We start from the raw sequence: 21,716 nt of genomic DNA on the forward strand, positions 1-21,716 counted from the left end.
TCCAGAGGTCCGTTCTTAACCTGAAACCGTTCTTAACCTGAAGCACCACTTTAGCTAGTGGGGCCTCCCACTGCTGCTGTGCCACCGCCACGCGATTTCTGTTCTCATTCTGAAGCAAAGTTCTTAACCGGAAGCACTATTTCTGGGTTGGCAGAGTCTGTAACCTGAAGCGTATGTAACCTGAAGCGTATGTAACCTGAGGTACCACTGTAGTGTAAGAGTTATTATTCACATACCCTGAAATCCATCAGGATGCTATCAAGTTGGAACTTTTTATCCAAATCTAGTTGGAGAAAGACAGGATTCTCATCTAAAGAGACAGAAAAGAGCAGTTTTTAGAATAGCAGGTTGTGAAAACAAAATTGCAGACGGATTTTCCCATTAGTCAGGTCATCCATTTCCCCTTTGCATTTAATCCACTGAAACCCAAGCCCTGTTTGCTGAATCTACACAACCCTTGCCCCACTCAACTTATCATTACTATTCTGTGCTATCCAACCAAGACATTATTCAGAGCACGTCCACACTGTTTGTTTGGTTTTCTTGAAGGCCCACTAAGCAAGGCAGAGGCTTACCATTCTTGGATTGCCACCAGCGCGTATTTCCTGCAGAAGAGAGGACATTTTCTACCCGGTGACTGTTGAATACATGAGGCTTTCTGGAATCACATCGGCAACATTTCATTTGCCACTAAAAAAGAACAAAAGGTGACTATCAGATTAGGATGCCTAGGAAAAGGGATTTCCATGAGGCCAACACCTTGCTAAAGCTAAGCAGGTCAGTGTCTGGCCAATGCTGGGGGCGAGGTGTGATGGGCTTCTATGATATATGTGGGATATAAACATAAAAACCTTTATTTCAATTTAAGTAAATTCAGAAGTCAGGTGCACGGCTATACAGTGCACCTTGGATAATCCAGAAAGGAAGAAACTGTTCACTTTGAATTAATAATTAAAAAAATTAAATAGAACTTTATTGAACAATCAACATCAACCTACACATCAATACACAATAATATAAAACATACAACCTACATACACATACTTTACAAAAAAGAAGAAGAGAAAGGAGAAAACAAGAAGACAAAAGATGGAATAAATAAAATATACTTCCGATTATTCTCATTGTACTGTTTATTATTTTGTTATTTTACCCACAGTGCCTTGTTATTATTTTATTTTTCCAATTCTTTACAAAACGTTCTATTATTTGTCACCAATATATTACAAGAATCACTCAAGGTCTGCCCGGAGATTTTTGTTATCACAACAATTTTTCAAGTACTCTTTAAATACTATCCATTCTTTATTCAACTTCTGCATCGAATATCCTCTAACTCTCCCTGTCATTTTTGCCAATTGCATGTATTCTATCATTTTTACCTGCCATTTGTTTTTTGTGGGGAATTTGAATTAATAAACTTAGTGGTGGTGGTGTCTCCTGTTGCTGCTGAGGACTCTCAAGGGTGCAAAGCAGGGGTGTTTTTTCCTAGCCCTGATACCCCATATTGTTTTGATGTGGGAACGTCAGTGATTGAACCTAGAACTTCATGCAGGCAAAGCATGGAATCTGCTATTGCACTGTGGAAGCTTTTCCTTTTCATGTCCATTTTTTTTAACGTATTTTTATTAAAGATTTTCTTGATTTACAAAGGTGTGTGCAATGTCTCTCTCTCATATTTTTTCCCCATTATAAAAATCAAAATTTCACCAAACTTTGGAGACAGAAGGTTGAGGACCACATACACACACACAGAGAGAAGTGCACACAACCATATAAAAAAGCTTAAAACTGAACATAACAAAGGTGTCCCAAAAGTCCAAGTAAGGATGCCACTCAAACCTCAAGAAAAGCAGAGCGTAGTTTAATAGATCTTAGCGCTTGGTGTATTTTTACTGTATTTTAACCAGCCGAGTTTCCTGGAACTGTTTTGCCTTGTTGCGTAGCATCCTTGCCTGACTGATAAAGGGCAGTATAGTTATGTTTTAAATAAAATAAAAATCAATACCAATTAGGCAGTATGTCCTTCTTCTTGGGTTGTTCAATATCTCTGAGATTACGTTACTGGAACTCTAGATTCAGGAGACCAATGCTAAGTAGATCTAAGAGCTGAAGCTATGCCAGATAGATTTGACATCCTTCATCATGGGATGCTTTGGGGTTTAAGGTTTGTAACTTATTGGCCAAAAATATACTATAGCCCACTGTACAGTAGAGATAAAGGAAACTCTAGAGCAGCCGTTCTCAACCTGTGGGTCCCCAGATGTTGTTGGACTACAACTCCCATCATCCCTGAGCTCTGGCCTTGCTAGCAAGGGGTGATGGGAGTTGTAGTTCAACAACATCTGGGGACCCACAGGTTGAGAAAGGCTGATCTAGAGTGTAAAGCGGGGATGGGGAGCCTGCAACTCTCTCGGTGTTAGTAGACTTCAACTCCCATCAGCCCCAGGTGGCATGGCCAATAGTCAGGGATGTGGGAATTGGAGTCTAGCAACATCAGGAGTCACATGCTCCCTATCCCTGATGTGGAGAATGAGGTCCAAGGGCATGAGCAAAAGGGTAGAAAGACATGGTTGTAACCACTGCTACACTCTGAAATTTGGACAGCTTGTCAAGAAATGTCAAGCTTGTCAAGAAACAGATTTTTAAAAACAAAAAAGCAGAACATGCCTTGAAGTTATAGAGCCACTTTACTAGTTGCCTAGTTTAAAGGATGACAGAGTAGAAAAAGAATGGGCTTCAGATCAAGGGGTGAACACCCACTGTTCAACTATGGTGAAAATGGACTTATTTCCCCCAGTTTCACATGTGGCCACTTAGTATTTGCTCAACTTCAGATCCCCTTAAACACAAAGGAGAACAGTACATTCTGGCTCACCAGTTTATATCCTTGTGTTTGGTACACAAGATTAAATTTGCACCTTCAATTTAATCAGAGAAGTCTTCAGACCAACAAAAATGTCCCTGTGACAATATTTGCCATGCAGCAGAAGGTTAGCCACAAGTGCCCAACTTTGCAGCGGTTGGTCAGGCTCTTGTGGTGGGATGTTTCATTTGGGCAAACAAAGGAACCTTTATCTAAATCTCAAGATAGCTTGAACCTAGACCCTTTAACACCCTCTCCCCCAAAAAAGAGTCAAGCAGAGGTTAGGCAGCTTCAGTGGGTGAAAGGTTACTGGGTGGAAAGTCAAGCCGAGCAAATGTCATCCCTCAGCTGGAGTGAGTAATTCAAGAAGCAGGCCAGGCCTGGATATCCCCTAATGGTTTTGTGCACAAATGGCTTAGAGAGACTTCAGTCCCAACTTGGCAAACAAATACTAAAAGATGACAGATCCGGTTAAGTCCTGACTCTTTAAAGAATTTTTTTAAAAAACAACAACAACCAGGCTATCTAGTGACTTAGCAGATGCCTATTTATTGATTATTCCATTTTTGTATCCTACCTTTCATCCATGGAGCTCAAAGTTCTCCACCCATTTCATCTGCACAGCAACCCTGTGAGGTAGGGACTGAAACTGGCCCAAGGTCACACAGTGGGCCCTGCCTCCCCTCTAAAAAGAACTTTTTAGAGGGGAGGCAGAGGCAAACACCTGGAGGGTGCAGTTATAGAAGTCTATGGCCTTTACACAGGTGCAGAGGTTCAATATAATGGACCCTCGGCTCATTCATCATTGCTCAGCAATACCTGTTACAAGGTTCATATTTAGGACAGGAACCTTTCATCTAGCATACTCTTATCTAACCCAATCCATTTTAATTTACTATCAAAGCTGCCCCAGTTCCCTCTGAACTCCATACCCATGACATGTCCCGCAATACTATGGAGTTTCCTGTAAGGAAAGACGGACATCTGCTATAAACATATTTTTTTGCCACATTCTATGCACTGGAGCAGCGGTTCTCAACCTGTGGGTCCCCAGATGTTGTTGGACTACAACTCCCATCATCCCTGAGCTCTGGCCTTGCTAGCTAGGGGTGATATACCCCAGCATCCCCTACAACATGGATAGCCAACATAGTACTGTCCAAATGCTGCCACACTACAAATCCCACCATCCCTGACCATGCTCACTGTAGCTGATGGGAGTTGGACTCTACAGTGTGTGGAGGGCACCATGTTGTCTACTCCGGTCCTATAATGTCACAGAGGATTATTGGATGCAACTCTTAGCTTGCCCATGGTCTTGGTGATCCAGGGTTTTGTATGCTGTTTCCAGCATTCCAGCGTGATGTGCAATGAGCTCAGAAATGTGCAGGTACCATCCAGCACAGCCTCCAATGCTTCATCTCTTCCTCTGGCGCCAGCAGCTTTCACCTGGCCACAGGTGAAACACAAAGTGGCTGGAGGAAATGGAGCAGGACAATAGATGAAGATTGCTCCCATCAGTGGTTTCTCCTCACAGTTTTAAATCCCTGCTCCTGCTATTGTTGTATGAGTTTCCCTCAAGGAAACATGAATAAGGTGTATATTGAAACACCAAGGGAGATTGTCCTTCTCCCAGGCTCGCTCAGAAAGATGGAACCCTTCAAAATCTTGCCCGTTTTTGCTTAGCACAATATACTGTGCAAAAAGTTTGCTAGAATTCCAGCAGGACCTTGCGTTCCCTCAAATCAAGATCATGCTAATGCCAGATGTCCTGCCTACCAAGTTTGGATGCCTCCATGCCGAGACACTGAAACACTTGGAGCCTGAAATAATCATTTCATGTAGCAACCCACCAGTGTGTCGAAATTGTGCTCTTTTTCAATATTTGGGGAGGCTAAAATTAACACTGGGGGCAGACGCATGGAACGTTTGCTTTCTTGAGCAAGCTGTGTAACCTTTCCACTGCTTTGGAGGATATTTTCTGCTCATTGTTGAAACTGCAGCTTTCATGAGGAGGTGTGTGTCTCAAAGTTCCTCTGGGAAGATAGGGTCCCTGCCCTGGAAACTAAAACTATGGATTTCATTTTGGCTGAACTGAAGGTCACCCTGCTTTGGGAGATGTCTATCAAGTGCTTTGGCTGCCAGATATAATGGACACATCACAATTGGGAAGGCTGACATTTGACAGAAATGCACAAATCCTTTACTTGCCACTTATTCGGGGTCAAGTGTGGTTGTGGCTAAATGAACAGGGCACAATCTCTATGACCATATGAAGGGTAGGCTCAGTAAACAGTATTCCCACTGTACTGAGGCTATGGGACACAGGAATTGAGCCCACATTAGGGCAAGAGGATCAAGGAGGTGAAACAACTCAAACCATGGAGGGCTCAGTAGCCTAACCACAGAGGCCACAGGAAGTTGTGTTTTTCTTGCAGCTGACCCAGGAAGGAGAGGACATGAAGCTGCTGGCTAGTCCCCTTCCCAGGAACAGAGAAGCAAGGGCCTACTCACGAGAAAAGTGGTGGAGATCTCCTGAACCAATGTCCTCTACTCTTCCCTATCACCAGGAGATAAGGAAGAGTGGGGAACATTTGTCAACTTCTTTCATTCTGTTGCCTTTGGTAACCAGTTCGAACCAAGAGATCCCGCGGGAAGGGTGCAATATAATATCTCACTCATTGCCTATTCAGTCCTTTAAAGTAAAGGTAAAGGGACCCCTGACCATTAGGTCCAGTTGTGACTGACTCTGGGGTTGTGGCGCTCATTTCGCTTTATTGGCCAAGGGAGCCGGCGTACAGCTTCCGGGTCATGTGGCCAGCATGACTAAGCCACTTCTGGCGAACCAGAGCAGCGCACAGAAATGCCGTTTACCTTCCCGCCGGAGTGGTACCTATTTATCTACTTGCACTTTGACGTGCTTTCTAACTGCTAGGTGGCCAGGAGCTGGGACTAGGCAACGGGAGCTCACCCCATCGCGGGGTTTCGAACCGCCAACCTTCTGGTCGGCAAGTCCTAGGCTCTGTGGTTTAACCCACAGCGCCACCCGCGTCCCTATTCAGTCCTTTACATTGCCTATTTTCTCTCCAAGTATTTGCCTAACCCAGAGATGGGGCACCTGGCACCCTCCAGATGTTACTGGGCTCCTAGCAGCCAGTGGCCATGGATGACAGGAGCTGTGGTTCACAAGTTCTCCATCCCAGGTCCAACCTATGATTAGAAGAACTGCACAGTGCACTTGAGCCTCATGCCAGGCTATTTGTTTCTCCTATGCAAATTTATAGACCTAGCAGTAACAAAGGCTTGGAGAAGAACTCCCTCCTACCAGCCTACTTTGAGGAGTGAGGAACCTTTCGTCCTTCAGATGCTGCTGACCTACAACTCCCATCAGCCCTAGCAAACATGGCCAGGGTGAAAACGTATTCATGCTCATGCAGGTAACTTGACCCTAGGTTGTATGTCCAGTTGAGTTGTAGTTCAGCAGCACCCAGAGGGTAAGGTTCCCCACACCCACTCTAGATCCATGTTTTCAGGGCAAGCTTGAGTGTTGAACCTAAATTCAAGGGAAAGCAATCAGGGGAAGGGAGATATGGGAGACGGAAATGGCATGGAGAAGGAGGGCTTCCCCCAAGCCCCAAACCTCCCCAGTTGCAAATCACAGCTCTAATTTGCACTTGGGGGGGGGGGCAACAGCCAGGCTTAAAGATCTGAAAGTGATGTAGAAGGCTTGGTTTTCAAAGGTTATAAATTCCACGCATAGAGCCCACTTCTGAATAGGGGGGAGACTGTGAAAAAGTATTCTTGTTCATGCAGGTACCTTAATTCTAGGTTGTATGTCCAGCTGAGCAGATAAATGTCTGTGAGGTGATGAGTCAGAACCATCAAGACAGTTAGATCATCATGCTTGCAGCAAGGAGTGGATTACCATGGACAGATCCATGGAATTCATCCAGCTCCACCCTCATAATTCACTACTTTGTCTTCCAGCTGAATGTTGGGCCCCTAATTTTTTCTTTTGCATTGAGATAACACTGCATCATAAGATACGTAGTCTTAGAGCAAGTTCAACACAGAGCAAGTTGCATGGCTGCATATTTTGCCCCATTCACCCCCAGCACTTTGGTCTGACCAGGATTCAGGTTCTTTTTCTATAAAGGTGGACATGGATTGGACAGCCCTTCAAATAGAGGAACTTTCAAAAGGAGGGCTCTGCAGGGCATATAGTAGTGCCCCCCAGCAGCTGAGATGTAAACAAATTGGGCAGGGGGTGAAAGAGAGCTCTGTGGGGTTTCACCAGTTTTTACACTATCCCTTTAAGAGCAATTTGAGCTGCAGCAATTTAGCCTGTGATAATATTTAGCTCCATGCTATGAAGAGACTCCAGGGCTGATTTTCTACATATCAGATGCCAGCAAAAAGCCCAGGAGGGACAGGCTAGGCCAGGGTTGCTGTTGTTGTTCTTTTCTGGCTAGCTGGCAAGTCAATTGCTGTGGTACTGCAAAATAGGCAGCCAAGAGGAAAGCATATTTTAAAGAACAAACAAACGTCCTGTGTAAAAATGTGGCAAAGGAATACCCAGTAAGGTAAGAACATTTCAGGAAAGCTGAAATTCCTGAAAGCCGGACGTGAAGCAGCAGAACTATACTCAGGATAAAATAGCAGGGCTGTACCCCCAATTTGGCTGAATCCCAAACCAAACTGGGGCTCTTCCCAATTAAACTCTAATTAAACATGCAGTCGAGCAGTGAGGAGAGATGCAGGAGGAGGAATGAATGGAAGCAGCTTTAGTCCAAGTACAAAGTTCGTACAAGCTCCTTATAGCAGTTTTATGTGTGACTGTTTGGGTGCTTTTTGCATTATGTGGCTCTCTTCAGCAGATCACTTGCATTATAATGCAAGGCAAATAGCTGAGCTGCTGCAAAAAAACACTCACCCCCACCCACATTTTGCACTTCCACAGAGGCCTGTTTCCTCAGATGAACTTGCACATTGTTTATCCCAGTGACCTTGGAACTGAAGGAAGGTCATTCGCCTCAAGGAGAGAATATTAAGCTGACTTAGTGAGTAAATATATGTATAGCCTCTCCAGTTAATGGAACATGTGAGTGCATATTAAACCAAAGGCAGAATTGCAACATCTCAGCAAAGCTACCCTTCCATCCTGCTTCCTCTAGCACGAGAAAGCCCATGTGTAAACCTTTGGTGCTTGGTTGGGGCACTTCATGGTCACGTATTTGGCCTTATCTCTCAATCCCAGCCTGTCAATAACCAGCTTCTCAAATTGAATATTTCTATGGCCTTACATTTGTGCTATTAATGGAACTGTTCACTGTTGGCTTCAATGTGTCAGGGAGGAGCTGGGATGCTACTTAAGACTTTCAGAAGAAAAGAGAGTGAAAAGATCTATCAAGAATTGGCAGGATCTGGACTGTGAGGAATTATATTTCAGCTCAGAGCAATGTCATCCATTAAAGGTGGGTTACACAATGCTCTTTTTATATGCCTAAGTCTGGTGAAAATATAGCATCAAGTCGCATCATACAAGACAGCTCCAAAAATAGAGCTCACAGACACTTTGCATCTCTGCGAGCAAAGGGGAGTGTTGGCCAAGAACGCCATCCAGGGTCTCAAAGATGATGTTAATTCCTTTAATTAACATCATTAATTCCTTCCCCATAGCTACCATTGCTTTTAAAAAAAAAGTCAATGTACTAACTAGTTTCCCAGCATGCATGTTTATTATAAAACGTGTGTACTGTCATGCACACATACTTTTTGCTGCACAGAAAATTATATCCCTGTAGGAAATATGTCATGTGGCAACAAAAGCAGTTCTCACTGTATGAAATGGACAGAGACAAGAGAGAAAATTACACACAAGATTTCCAGGAAATTGATACTAGCCCCAGGAATTTAAAATATCTGTTCAACCCTGAATATAGCTGGGTGCTTATAAAGTGATACTGAGTAATTTGAAATATTCCTTCAGTGATAAGCATGCATTCCTAAAAGTTCACCTTAACAAATGGCAGAAGCCTCTCCCCCCCCCCCCAAATATCATGAGTTGCTGGAGTGCTTAGGTTGGAGCATGAGAGAAACAGTTATTGCTGTGCAAAATGTATAGCCATGTTTCTTTGTTCACCTGCTGTCAGCCAAAACTGCGAAACCAAGTAGTGAGTGAACAGGAACCATTCTAACAGGAACCTCTTAAACACTCCACCACTGCTGCATTCTATCAATGACATGTTGCAGAATACTCCTGCAAATAAACAACAGTCCAGAGGGACCCCCTGATCCAACCTTGGAGAACCTATGGCCTTCCAGATGTTGTGGGACTCCAGCTCCCCTTAGCCCCAGCAGGCACGGCCAATGGCCAGGGGTGGTAGGGGGTCTACAAATGTAGTCCAGCTACAACTGGAGGACTACAAGCTCCCTATTGCCCTCTAGTTCTAGATCTAGTTCCATGTTGTCACTATCAGAGCAGCCATGCCTCTGAATATGAGCAGCTGGGAATCACAGGTGGGCAGGGCGCTGTTGTCCTGCTTGCAGGCGCCCCATTGGCATCTGTTTGGCCCCCGTGGGAACAAGATGCTGGACCAGATGGGTCACTGGCCTGATCCAACAGGCTATTCTTCTGTTCACCAACTATACACCATGCATTCTTGGTTATTCCACTACCGTCAAAAAGATTAAACTCCCTGACACATACCTGTAGCCACACAGTCTTGTCTCAGCCCCACCCTGAAACATATCGCTCATGCACAGTGCCTGTGGAAAGCTTATTTTGCAGCCTTGGCATGCCCATTTAGAGATACTGCCTCTAACACAGTGATGTTGACAAGGCCTCACTTAAATTAAAAGAATGAGCTTGGCCCGTTCCCAGTATGTTGCACTGAGAATGGGGAAACAGCCTGTAATCTTAACTCAAGTACCTTTAAAAATGCTGGAATTGATCTTAACTCTGCATGCCGTAATGATTTCAGCTCCGTCTGGAACCAATCCCATGAGGGCCCTGTTATGTGATTTATAGGCTGACATTTTTAAGAGATGCCATGCAAGGACACAAGCACCGTCCTTTCAAGAGCAATGGACTGTGTAAATCAAGCTGTTTAAATCAACATTATACCATTTAGTTTGCTGCTTTCCCCTGATTAAAAGTCAGATTTACCAGCTGATCTAATAATCAAGTTAACAGCATATGCCTTAAACAAACATATACGAGGCAGGAGCATTTGAGGGCAGCAGGAAATTAGTAACAGTGCACACTTTGTGTATGTAAACCGCTAATCGATGTGCCAGAGTGGAATGACTCACACAGTACATACTGTAACAGTGCATGCATATAGAATCACCGTATGAACTTTGAAAGGTAAATTTGCTTGGTATCAGGCTTAAAAACAGCCATATCTTAGCCCAAAGACTTTGCTAGGTGTGTGAGGCACCTCAGACAGGCTTCGCCCTGAAAGGTAGCATAGCATTATCTGAAATAAAATAAGTCATACAGCTGCAAAGCATGGGACTTAAATAAGGAGAAAGGTAGCAGTCCTGATTCCCTGCAAAGTACGGTATCAACTTAGGTTCAGTCACACTGCATGATGTGAGGCATCACCGCTGCCCCATCCTCCAGCTGCAGTGGTGCTGCCACTCTCTGGCACCACTCTCTGGCACACTTGCACCTGCCACTGCTGCCAACTTGGTGCCCCCCCCCACAACCTATGTGCTCTATCACAGTTCTGGTGAACAGCAGTGCCGCCACAGCCAGGAGGGGCACCAGGACAGCTTAACAACTTAGTCAATTATAGACTGTAATTGTTTTACTGATGATTTGTTGATTGTTCTATGAGATTTATGCTGTATTTGTGATGTTCTATTATGTTCTGTCATGTTATCGTAAGCTGCTTTGGCATTCATTTGAATAAAAAGCAGCATAGATATATAATCAATCACTCAATGAATCCCTCATCATCCACATCCAACCACAGTAAGTCCAATCAGCAAATTCTACCCAATGCCAAAAGCAGCTTTTGGTGTGTACCCTAGTATTTTCCCTGACTGGACAGAATCTGAAGAATTAGTAGCAAGTTGCAATCAAAATCTAGAGAGTGGTGCTGCTTGAATCTGATGAAGCAATCACCCTAACTCCTATTTCATTTGGCAAACGTGCAAGCGCTCGCCTCAGAGACTTGTTCACTCAGCCCTTTCTCCCCCTTCTTCATAAGAAACTTTTTTTTGGGGGGGGGGGACTGCTCAAGCAACAGACTGGAGAAACCACAACACACCAGCCAGCCATTCTTATGTGAATGCTGGGCTGAACAGTGCTGTCTCTTTACCACTGCAAAGAAACACACATGAAGATTATGGGCTTCTGCAGAAGACCAACAGCCTTAACAGATGACATAAACGGAAAGGCCAGGATATGCCGGCAAGGATTTGAACTGTACAGGTTAGAGCACATCCCTGTAAAAAGGTGATGCAAGCAAGGAATGCCCTTTTGGAAAGGTTTGTTGCTGTTACTGGAAGCTCCCAATTCTGTGATCTGGAGTATGCCAGTTGAAGCCATGTTTTTCCACAAAACAAGTGAAAAGGCCTTCAGAAAAGGCCTATCTGCATGCCTCAGTTCAATAGTCATGAAATGGAAATATTAATAACTTATATGAGGTTTCATGAGACACAGGTTTGTTTGTTTTTGTTTGTTTGTTTGTTTGTTTGTTTATAAAAGTGGGTGTTTCAAATGTTTCAAATGTTTGTTATCTCTGGATAATATCCAGCAAAATTGACACCCACAAATTTGTGGCGTCTGGAGAGGCTGGAGAAATTGAGGTCGCTTTCACCCAGCTCTGACATCACACTTTTTTTAGATTCTGCCCTTACTTCAAGCATCTTAGGGCAGTGCACATGCTCCCCCCCCCCCCCGCCGCTGCCCTTCTCGTGTTTTTTCACAATAACCCAGCAAAGAGGGTCAGGCTGAGAAAGAGTGACTGACCTAGGGTCACCCACTGAGCTTCATGGCTGTGTGGGGATCAAAACCCAGCTCTTCCCAGTCTTAGACCAACAATCTAACCACTATACCATTCTGACTTATGATAAAAACCAAGGAAGAAGAACAAGTATGAATAGTTGCTTAATAGCTACGTATAGTACCACCTCTACCAGTCTTGAAAAGTTGCTGTAACTCTTTTGCCGTAACTCACCTGTTTGTTTTTTTATGATTTATAATCTTGTCCTCAGCCTGTTTACTCAGAAGTAGGTTCCACTGAGTTCCATAGGACTTGTTTCTGAGTAAGCAGGCTTAGGGCAGTAACCAGGGGTCAGCAACCTAAGGTCCATGGGCTGAGAGCTGCCCACGGAGGTCGTTTGACCAGCCCACAAGCTGCTCCCAAACCGAGCCACCCGCTCATGTGCTGCGCTAAACCAGCGCAAGGCGGAATGGGGGCTCGCTTCCGCGGCGCCAGAAGTCACATCTGTGCAGATGCCGGAAATCGTGGGCGCACATACACACAATCCAGCCCACAGAGGGATCTCCGCAGGACCGATCCAGGCCAGGCAAGATAAACCTTGCCGATCCCTGGGCAGTAACTGAAGTATGTTAGGCCCCACAGACAGTACCTGACACTTTCCTTGGCTTACCGTGTGTGTGTGTGTGTGTGTGTGTGTGTGTGTGTGTACACACACGGACATAGTTCTCTTATCCTGCCATATCTCAGATGATAAAAGCATCTTCTCACTCTTTGTGATTATCGTGTATTAATAGCCCCCTCACTGCCAGGCAAGATAATGGTGAGAGAGTCTGATGTCCTTGACCTAATGCAAACAGCAGTCTTAATAACCAAGGCCTCTCATATAATAAACACTGAGGAAAGTTAGACTGGCGAGTTCATGTATAAGCCTCCAAGATTATCTGCCTCACCATAAAAAACTGGAACTGTGGAAGGCACTTCACATAAAGATTGAAAATGGAATATTTCAACCAGCCTCTCAGATGTTTTCCCTCCCTGCCACTGAAACTATCCAAAATGCTATCATACTGTAATATTTTAACGCTCCCACCACTATTTGGAAGACAATCAGAGGTACCATGCCTATTACGGAGGCACCATTACAGCAGGTACCAGAAAGAGGTTAATTATATGATTTCAGTCAGCTCAATAATCTGCCCCCAGAGCTGCCACTTTTTTCTGTGATGGCTCTCGTCCCTTTAACCCTAACCCTACGTAGTTAGAGTGCTGAGTGGAGACCTGTGTTCCAATCCATTTTTATTGGCCCAGAATGAGAAAGAGATGGAAAATAATGTAGGATTCTAATAGGACCCAAGATTTATCTCTTGGCAAGCCAGAGTCTGAGGTCAAGCACCTCCAAATCACTGATCAGGATTAATGCCCCCTTTTGCATAATTTGCAATTGTGGAAGTGGAGGCTGCACTTTGCCTAGTCCTGGGCGAGAGGCTGCCTCTGTGGGGGTACAAAGTATAAAGGTTAGAGGGAATGACAGCCAAAGCAAAGGCAGCAGACGAGAGGCTCGGGATTGGAGTGCTTCCATCAGCACGGAACTTACCAGGATTGCAAAAGACTCTGGGACACAAAACACACACTTTGGGACACTTCTCTGATTGGCACCAGACTCAGACAGTGCACATTGGCCAGCAGGGCAGAGTGTGAGGAAAGCAAGCAAGCGAATGCAGCCCCTCCTCCCATACCCTGTGCAGAGGTTGCAAAAAAAAAAAAGGACTTTAAAACTTTTCCACCGTTTGGCACAAAAGTGAGGAACGTGATACACAGCCTCATTAACGGTACACCAGGAAGCTTGGGGCCCAAAACAAGGAGGAAGGGCAGATGGATGATGAAACTGTTGCCACTTTTCTTCACAGCACTGACCTATTAAGCTGCAGAGCTGATACAGAGCAAGTGGCTGGTGCATGCCAAGTCGGAAGACGGTTGCCATGTCCCAGTCCTCTCAAATCCAGGGGGCATCATTTTGCATGCAAAGTGGAAATGTACCTGGTGGAATTCTTCATTTCATGGAAAAAGTGGCTTCTCTCCTATTGATCTACAGTCGTACCTTGGAGTTAAGTACTTAATTCATTCCAGAGGTCCGTTCTTAACCTGTAACTGTTCTTAACCTCAAGCACCACTTTAGCTAATGATTTCTGTTCTCATCCTGAAGCAAAGTTCTTAACCCAAGGTACTATTTCTGGGTTAGCGGAGTCTGTAACCTGAAGCGTATGTAAACCGAGGTACCACTGTACTTTTCTTCACTGAGAGCACAGAAAAGTGTGTGTGTTTGGGAGACCAAATTTGAAGGTAACATCCAGACAGTTCCTATTATGAGTCATCTTTAGTGCTGAATGTGAGCACAATCAGTACCAGATTTACGTATAAACTAAACAAGCTATAGCTTAGGGCCCCACTCTCTTGGGGGCCCCAAAAAATTTTAAAGGGGGAAAAACTGGATGCACATTTCCAAAATCAAAGATAAAAGCCAAATAAAATAAAACCTACATACAGCAACAGTGTTTTGTGTTGTATAGGCCCCTATGATGTAAGTAATGGGTTCCACCTGCTAGCCTGCTCCCTAAAATATCACTGGTTTGCTCATTTCTATATATAGGGTACCATATAGCATATATTCAACACAAAAGCAGCAACAATTTGTTGTTGACAAAGGACAGCTGGACATATAAAGGGCCCCATTATCTTCAGTAGCTTAGGACCTCATCAAACCTACATCCAGCCCTGAGCGCAATACTGACCTGCTAAAATGCAGGTCAGCTGCGCCGTGGTGATCAAATTCCTTGTAAACTACCTGGGTAAAAAGGTAAAGGTACCCCTGCCCGTACGGGCCAGTCTTGACAGACTCTAGGGTTGTGCGCTCATCTCACTCTATAGGCCAGGAGCCAGCGCTGTCCGCAGACACTTCCGGGTCACGTGGCCAGCGTGACAAGCTGCATCTGGCAAGCCAGCACAGCACACGGAACGCCGTTTACCTTCCCGCTGGTAAGCGGTCCCTATTTATCTACTTGCACTTAAGGGTGCTTTTGAACTGCTAGGTTGGCAGGCGCTGGGACCGAACGACGGGAGCGCACCCCGCCGCGGGGATTCGAACCGCCGACCATGTGATCGGCAAGTCCTAGGCGCTGAGGTTTTACCCACAGCGCCACCCGCATCCCTTGAAAACTACCTGGGTATTACTGCACAAAAAGTCTTCTCATGCACAAAGGTAAAACAAGTTTGCCTTCTCAGCCACAGAGGGGCCATGACCACAACATTTGATTCAGGCCTCCTTAGAAACACCTCATAACTCTGCCTTCCTGTTGTATCCATTTTTAACCATATATCCCTGTGAGCCAATACATGCTCAGAGAAAAAACTAGAGTTGCTATCAACACAGTTTCATTTTCCACCAATAACATTTTGTCAACTTGTTTGGCACTTAATCAAAATAAAAAGTAAGAGAATTATTGAGTTAGCAGTGGTGACATGGAATAACAGTGGTGGCAGAGGAATATAATGGACAGCCCCTAAACACAGGTAAAGATTTTATAGCCTTGGTGAGATCATCTGATTTTCTCAAGGTGCAAGACTCCACAAATGCATGGCCTTGTTTACACAGGGCCCTAGTACATAATTTATCCATGCCGTGGGGCACAGGAGCAAGCTTTAGACTTACAAGTTTTACCCTACCATACTCTAGTATTTGATGAAAACTGGGGCTTTTTTCTAGAAACAACAATGTTTTTTATGAAGCCCACCCACCATAAAAATGGTAGGGAGTAGATTATGCATGTAGCCCCTGCACATGTAGAGACTTACAGAGGCTTGGGTTCTCATTAATTGTGAGCCATTGTATGATTTCAAGGTGCCTTCCAATGTCCCACTGCATAACTGTCACATGTGAACCAGCCCCATGTGATCCACCCATGATGATCTGTTGGACTCTTAAGAATGCACACACAGACTTATTCAGTGGCAGATTAATAGAAAATCAACAGAAACTGGCTGCTTAGAAAGTGAGACACCAAGACTCCTATAGCTCCAGCTCCACCCACCTCAGGAAAAGGGAAGAGATAGATGATAGATAGATAGATAGATAGATAGATAGATAGATAGATTAGATAGATGATGATAGATAGATAGATAGATAGATAGATAGATAGATAGATAGATAGATAGACAGATAGATGATAGATATAGATGTAAATTGACCAATGTTTAATGGATTAGCTCTTTTAACTGCTAAAATTGACACAGCAACGCATCAATAAAGACACTGATGGGTTGCCATTTTGTTTTCCTAGCAGAAATCCTATGTCTTGATGAGACCATCACCTACCATCTGAATTTTTGTTTGTGGAGACCAGAGAGAGTGCTATTATAACACCCTTTTCAAAGAAGGCCCACCTAAAGACCTCACTGCTATCATTCAAGTGCCATGGGAAACATTTCTAATTTCCCAGGCTTTCCAGAACTGCTAATGTAAGCATTCTTTAACTCAGACCTGCTTGATACTATCTCCTTGAATGAGCCATTTTAGTTTCCATTTGTTAAATCTGTTTGCACACTTTATTTATTTATTTATTTATTTATTTATTTATTTATTTAAACTCTGTTGGGTACCCTGAGAACATAAATTTATTTGGAATGTACAGGATATAAATTATGTAATTTAAAAAAAAAAAAAACCCACCTCTGTGCTCATAGGCAAGAAATCAAGAAACTCCTACAGGTAAAAACTGAATGTCTCTGACATTCAATGAGCAAGGGCAAAACAAACAAACAAAAAGATATGAATACAGTTAACATGAGGAGCCTAAATTTCCCCTGATGCTGAGGCACATAGGGACTGACCAAATAAGGGCACCAATCAAAGCAGAAAAGGCATACAGAACATTATTGCTTGTTGCAACATGTAACTTGGCCCCTGTCGGATGTGTTATGGAGGAGAACTGAAGTCTATGGGAAATATCTAACGTTTTTACTCCTTGCCTTTAAGCCTGATTAAAATTCTGATACTTCTCTGCAACCAGGCATTGCATATTCTGGGAAGTTGAGGAGGCCCCTTAGTGTTTAAATACTGCCATTCAGTGTTCAGTGGCGAACACAAAACGACAGCCAGTGCTGCCAGACAATGTACCTTTCCTGTGTGAATAAAAGATACTTATGCCATACGTACTTCCCCATATGGAGTGCAGTAAGTTTCAGGTTGGACAAGTCCACAGGTAGAAGAGGCTTTCAAGTGATGGATTCTTCCTACCAGAAGGTCTCGCACAGCTGGATAACAAGCTCCATGTGAGCAGGTAGACTGGGCAGCCAGGAGGTGTGGTGAAGCTAGAATGAAACAAGAACCAAATTTCAGTTAATAAAGACAAAAGGAGATTTTAAAAATCATCATAGCAATGTAAAACCTGCTGGTTTCCCAGAAGCCGTCAGAGATAACGTAACAGCTGGTGTAGTATGGTTGTGAATTAACTAGAAATTAGAAGCGGTTCTGTGAAATCTCACTTCCTGCTGTGGACTCAATGGCATCAAGGTGGTCACTCAGACACCCATCCTGGGAGTAAGCCCCAGTTGACTAAACAGGGCTTACTTCTGATTAGACATGTACAGGACTGGGCACATTTGCCCCTCATCTGCAATATGTACAGGTCTCTTCAATACTGACCCACCTTAAAGGGTTGTTGTAAGGATTACTGAGATAATTTATCTACCTTAAATACTCAAAAGCACTATTTATGCTATTATGTCAAACAGCCACCGATCTTTTTAACTGATACGAGTAATATGCTGATCATTCATAGATTCATAGAACTGTAGCACTGGAAGGGACTCTCAGGTTCATCTAGTCCAACTCCTGCAATGCAGGAATATTTCACTTGAATCCATGGCCCTGAGATTAATAGTCTCATGCTCTACCAACTGAGCTATCCCTCCACTAAAACTGCATGTTCTCTTGCATGTTTTCACCACAGTAACCTCACAGCCCCTTTCCCCCTCCTGGTAAAAAAAGGTAAAAAGGGTAAAGGACCCCTGGACAGTTAAATCCAGTCAAAGGCAACTATGGGGTTGCGGCGCTCATCTAGCTTTCTGGCCAAGGGAGCTGGTGTTTGTCCACAGACAGCTTCCCAGGTCATGTGGCCAGCATGCTTCTGGAACAACGGAACACTGTGGTGGAAACCAGAGCGCACAGAAACACCGTCTACCTTCCCGCTGCAGCAGTACCTATTTATCTACTTGCACTGGCGTGCTTTCAAACTGCTAGGTTGGCAGGAGCTGGGACAGAGCAATAGGAGCTCACCTCGCTGCGGGGAATCAAACCTCTGACCTTCTGATCGGCAAGCCCAAGAGGCTCAGTGGTTTAGACCACAGCACCACCCACACACCCCTCCTGGTAAGCAGCAGCGACTCACCTGCCAGGAGGTCAGGTAAGCGCCTCTGCCCTGCTACACAGTCTGCTACCGCAGTACATCTATAAATTCTGCCCCAGCCTACTACTCAGTAGCATATTTTGATTTTGGTAGATATCTAAGATGAGGTTGTCCCTATCTTAACACCAGGTACTTATTGTGAGTGGTCTTTAGTAGAATGCATACAATTTTTAACCAATTTCAGATAGAGATTATATCCAACCATCTTGGACAACTGATTTCACCTCTGTGCTGTTCACGAAAAACAAATCTCAAAGACTTCATTTTCTTTTCGGTAGATGCATGCTTAGAATGCCAACACTTACCCAGGAAAAAAAGAAATATCCACATGATGCTGAGATTTCGTAACGCTCAAAATTCACCTGAAATGAATGTAAAGCATAAATTCAGTGGCACAGAGGAAGACACAGAAAAGGACAATCCCTCAACCCATTAACTTATCTCTGATTACCAGCTTTGCACCACTGGTTTGCAATTATGCCATTTCACTGTGGTTGCTTCTGCAATGTAAAGAAGTGCAAACCAAATGCAGAAGGAAGCAGATGGAAGGGATAAAATGCACATTGTCACACAGGCCTCCTCTAGCCAAGACCGCTATCTAGTCCCTTCAGTGGTGGAGACAGCTTTGTGCAAGATAGAGATAGATAGATGATAGATAGATTAGATAGATAGATAGATGACAGATAGATGATAGATAGATAGATAGATAGATAGATAGATAGATAGATAGATAGATGATAGATAGATAGATAGATAGATAGATAGATAGATAGATAGATAGATAGATGATAGATAGATAGATGATAGATAGATAGATAGATAGATGATAGATAGATAGATAGATATAGATAGATAGATAGATAGATAGATAGATAGATAGATAGATAGATAGATGATAGATAGAGTGCTTTTTTCGGGGGGGCGGATACCCCTAAACATCTTGTGGGTCTAAGTTTGGCCTCATTGAGGGGCAGTATTTCAATATGAGTAGGAAAATGAGAGTACCCCTAAACTTTTTTTCAGAAAAAAGCACTTGATAGACAGATAGACAGACAGACACATATATATAACACAAATGCCTTCTTCATGGCAGTGACTGGGGAAATGCAGTGTCATGGAAAAACTGTCAGCTGCCTGGGAACGTATCAGCATTAACCCCCTTTAAATTCAGAAACAATGATTTATGGGACACAGCTCATTCCTAACGCTGAAGATGCAAATGGAACAATAGGATCAGTAATAAAAGTTTTCTGTAGTGCTGACTGTGCATTCAGTTGCACTTTGACATACATCTAATATAAGACTGACAGTGCAATTCATATGGCTCACATCTGCATTTCTGTGCACCCTATGCAAAACTAGGCCAAAGTTATGCATAGCCTAATATTCACTGCCCAGCTTGCTTGTGTAAGAGACTGATTCTAAAATGTGGCTATTTCAAAGGTGCCCTCTTTAGCTTAGGGACATAATAGCTTCTTCTCAGTTCACCTTTTGCCTATTTGCATTTGCATAAAACCTCTTTGAATGCATAAAAGATAAGACTCTCTCCGAAGCACTAATCAACCACAGCTGAGTTCTTTCATTCTAGTCTTTCTGGGGAACAAAAAAACCCTAAATTTCCACATGGACTTTGGAGAACCTTATTTTTCAGAGACTAATTTGCTGCCTCTGAAGCTCTCTTTTACAAATCAGTCTACAAACACATGGCAAACAGATACGGTAACTCTTAAATGTCAATCGACACAGCAAGCAAGCTACTTTCTCAACTTTTACCTGTGCTATTGTTCCCAGTGTTTATCTTTATTTTATTTTATTTTTATTTTTGTCTGCTTCATTCTGGATAGCAAAATCCCCCTTAACCTTTCTGGAAATGTTGCAAGCATCCTAGAATAACTGATTCAAAACTTGACTAAACAATGCAACCTTTGTAACTAAATCCCCACAATCACGAATCGGCAGCCTGCTAGAAGCACAATAGCAGTTTCTCAACTAAAATACAGAATTCCGTTGTGCCACAGAAGCTGTGCCAAGTGGGATAATGTACAGCTCCCAATCCCACACTCTGTAGAACCTACCTGCTTCTTCCCTGGGATTTTTCCTCCTCTTGCTTGCCAGGGTCAACATGAATCCCACACCTGGCCTCTTGTGCTTTCAATCTCCGATTTTAAACACGCCTCACCTGGGGAAGTAAGCTGTTGTGGGTGTAGTAATAATGATACAAGGAGTGATTCAATGATCTCTTCAGACAGACACACCCATTTACAATATAACTCATTATACCTCCTAGACAATGAGCACATGTTTATTCACCGATGTGTACTATGGATTTTTTCATCCACTAAGAAAAGGACATAAATTCAAGAAAATATGTCACAGTAACTTTTAAAACAGCAGGAAGAGAGCAGTTTGGTTTTGCTTTGTTGTACCCATAAGTAAGGGAATCCATAACTCCAAAGTAAATCTTTTCAAAAGAATATTGGTTTTCTAAAACCACCCCAGAGATGGAGGAATTTGGTGCAGTTAGGATTAATTCACACTTTCCAGAATGCAGACAAAGGCACAGCTTTCCTTCTAAAGTCACACTTCTCAAAATGCAGTCCTGCATTATACAAAAATGTGTCTGTTAGGGGAATAGGTACAATAAATTGCACATATTAGTGAAAAACCACATATAACATGCATTATATTAGGGGGAACTGCTTGTATAAACAGGAGAAATTTGAACAAAAAGGCTGGTGAATTTTCAGGATGGGGGACGTTTTCAATAAAATAAAATAAAATCACAAGCTGAGGCAGAAATGTGGAAAACTGAATCTAAGACTGGAAAGATGAGAAAGTGAAAGAAAATAAAACTGACAGATTTGTGAATCCCTATCCAAGGCTCTTCCTTTGAGTGAAAGGTCCAAAATGAAATAAATGAAAAGGAATTATGTCCTCAGGAGTTTGGTCTCAACAAGGTTACTCTGAGTCAAGTAACTCTTGATCCAAAATGAGAGATGGGTCACATTTCACTTATTTAGGAGTAATATTTCATGTGAACAGCGCTCATAAAATATATAGCCACATTTTTTCTGGCGATCTCATTCAAATGTCCAGTTCATTCAAGGAAAAGAGCAAAGGATATGGTGAAAATAAAAAGGTGCATTTCTTTAGGTGACTTACTCAGTATTCATTAGACTGAATTTCATTTCTTATTCATTTGAATTACACAGGTCATTTGAATAACCCTAACCCTAACCATAATGGCACACAACTCTTTGAAAAAGAAGCTCTGCCTCTTACTGCATATTCAGTTGGTCAGATAGCACTATTGCGTCCAGCGTGCATTTATTTCTCCTGTGGAGAAATATGGTGAATTATGGCATCTCTTTTTCTAGAAAAATAGCACTGTATAACCCAAAAGCATTTTTGGGTGGATGGAGGGCAGTTGTG

General features: G+C 43.3%; 1 protein-coding gene across 1 annotated transcript in view; it reads right to left on the reverse strand.

The window, feature by feature from the left end:
• The window catches only part of LAMB3 (laminin subunit beta 3), a 48,147-nt gene extending 27,658 nt beyond the window's left edge, over positions 1-20,489 (reverse strand). Inside the window, exons 1-5 of the mRNA XM_028734457.2 lie at positions 20,360-20,489; positions 18,590-18,646; positions 17,033-17,187; positions 576-690; positions 237-310 (exon numbers count right to left, since the gene is read on the reverse strand). Of these exons, the coding sequence (XP_028590290.2) occupies positions 237-310; positions 576-690; positions 17,033-17,187; positions 18,590-18,614 (369 nt within the window). The 5' untranslated portion in view covers positions 18,615-18,646; positions 20,360-20,489. The remainder of the gene's footprint in view (positions 1-236; positions 311-575; positions 691-17,032; positions 17,188-18,589; positions 18,647-20,359) is intronic.
• Between the last annotated feature and the right edge of the window lie 1,227 nt (positions 20,490-21,716).

The sequence above is a fragment of the Podarcis muralis genome, chromosome 5 (genome assembly GCF_964188315.1).
Source record: "Podarcis muralis chromosome 5, rPodMur119.hap1.1, whole genome shotgun sequence".
NCBI classification, from domain to species: Eukaryota; Metazoa; Chordata; class Lepidosauria; order Squamata; family Lacertidae; genus Podarcis; species Podarcis muralis.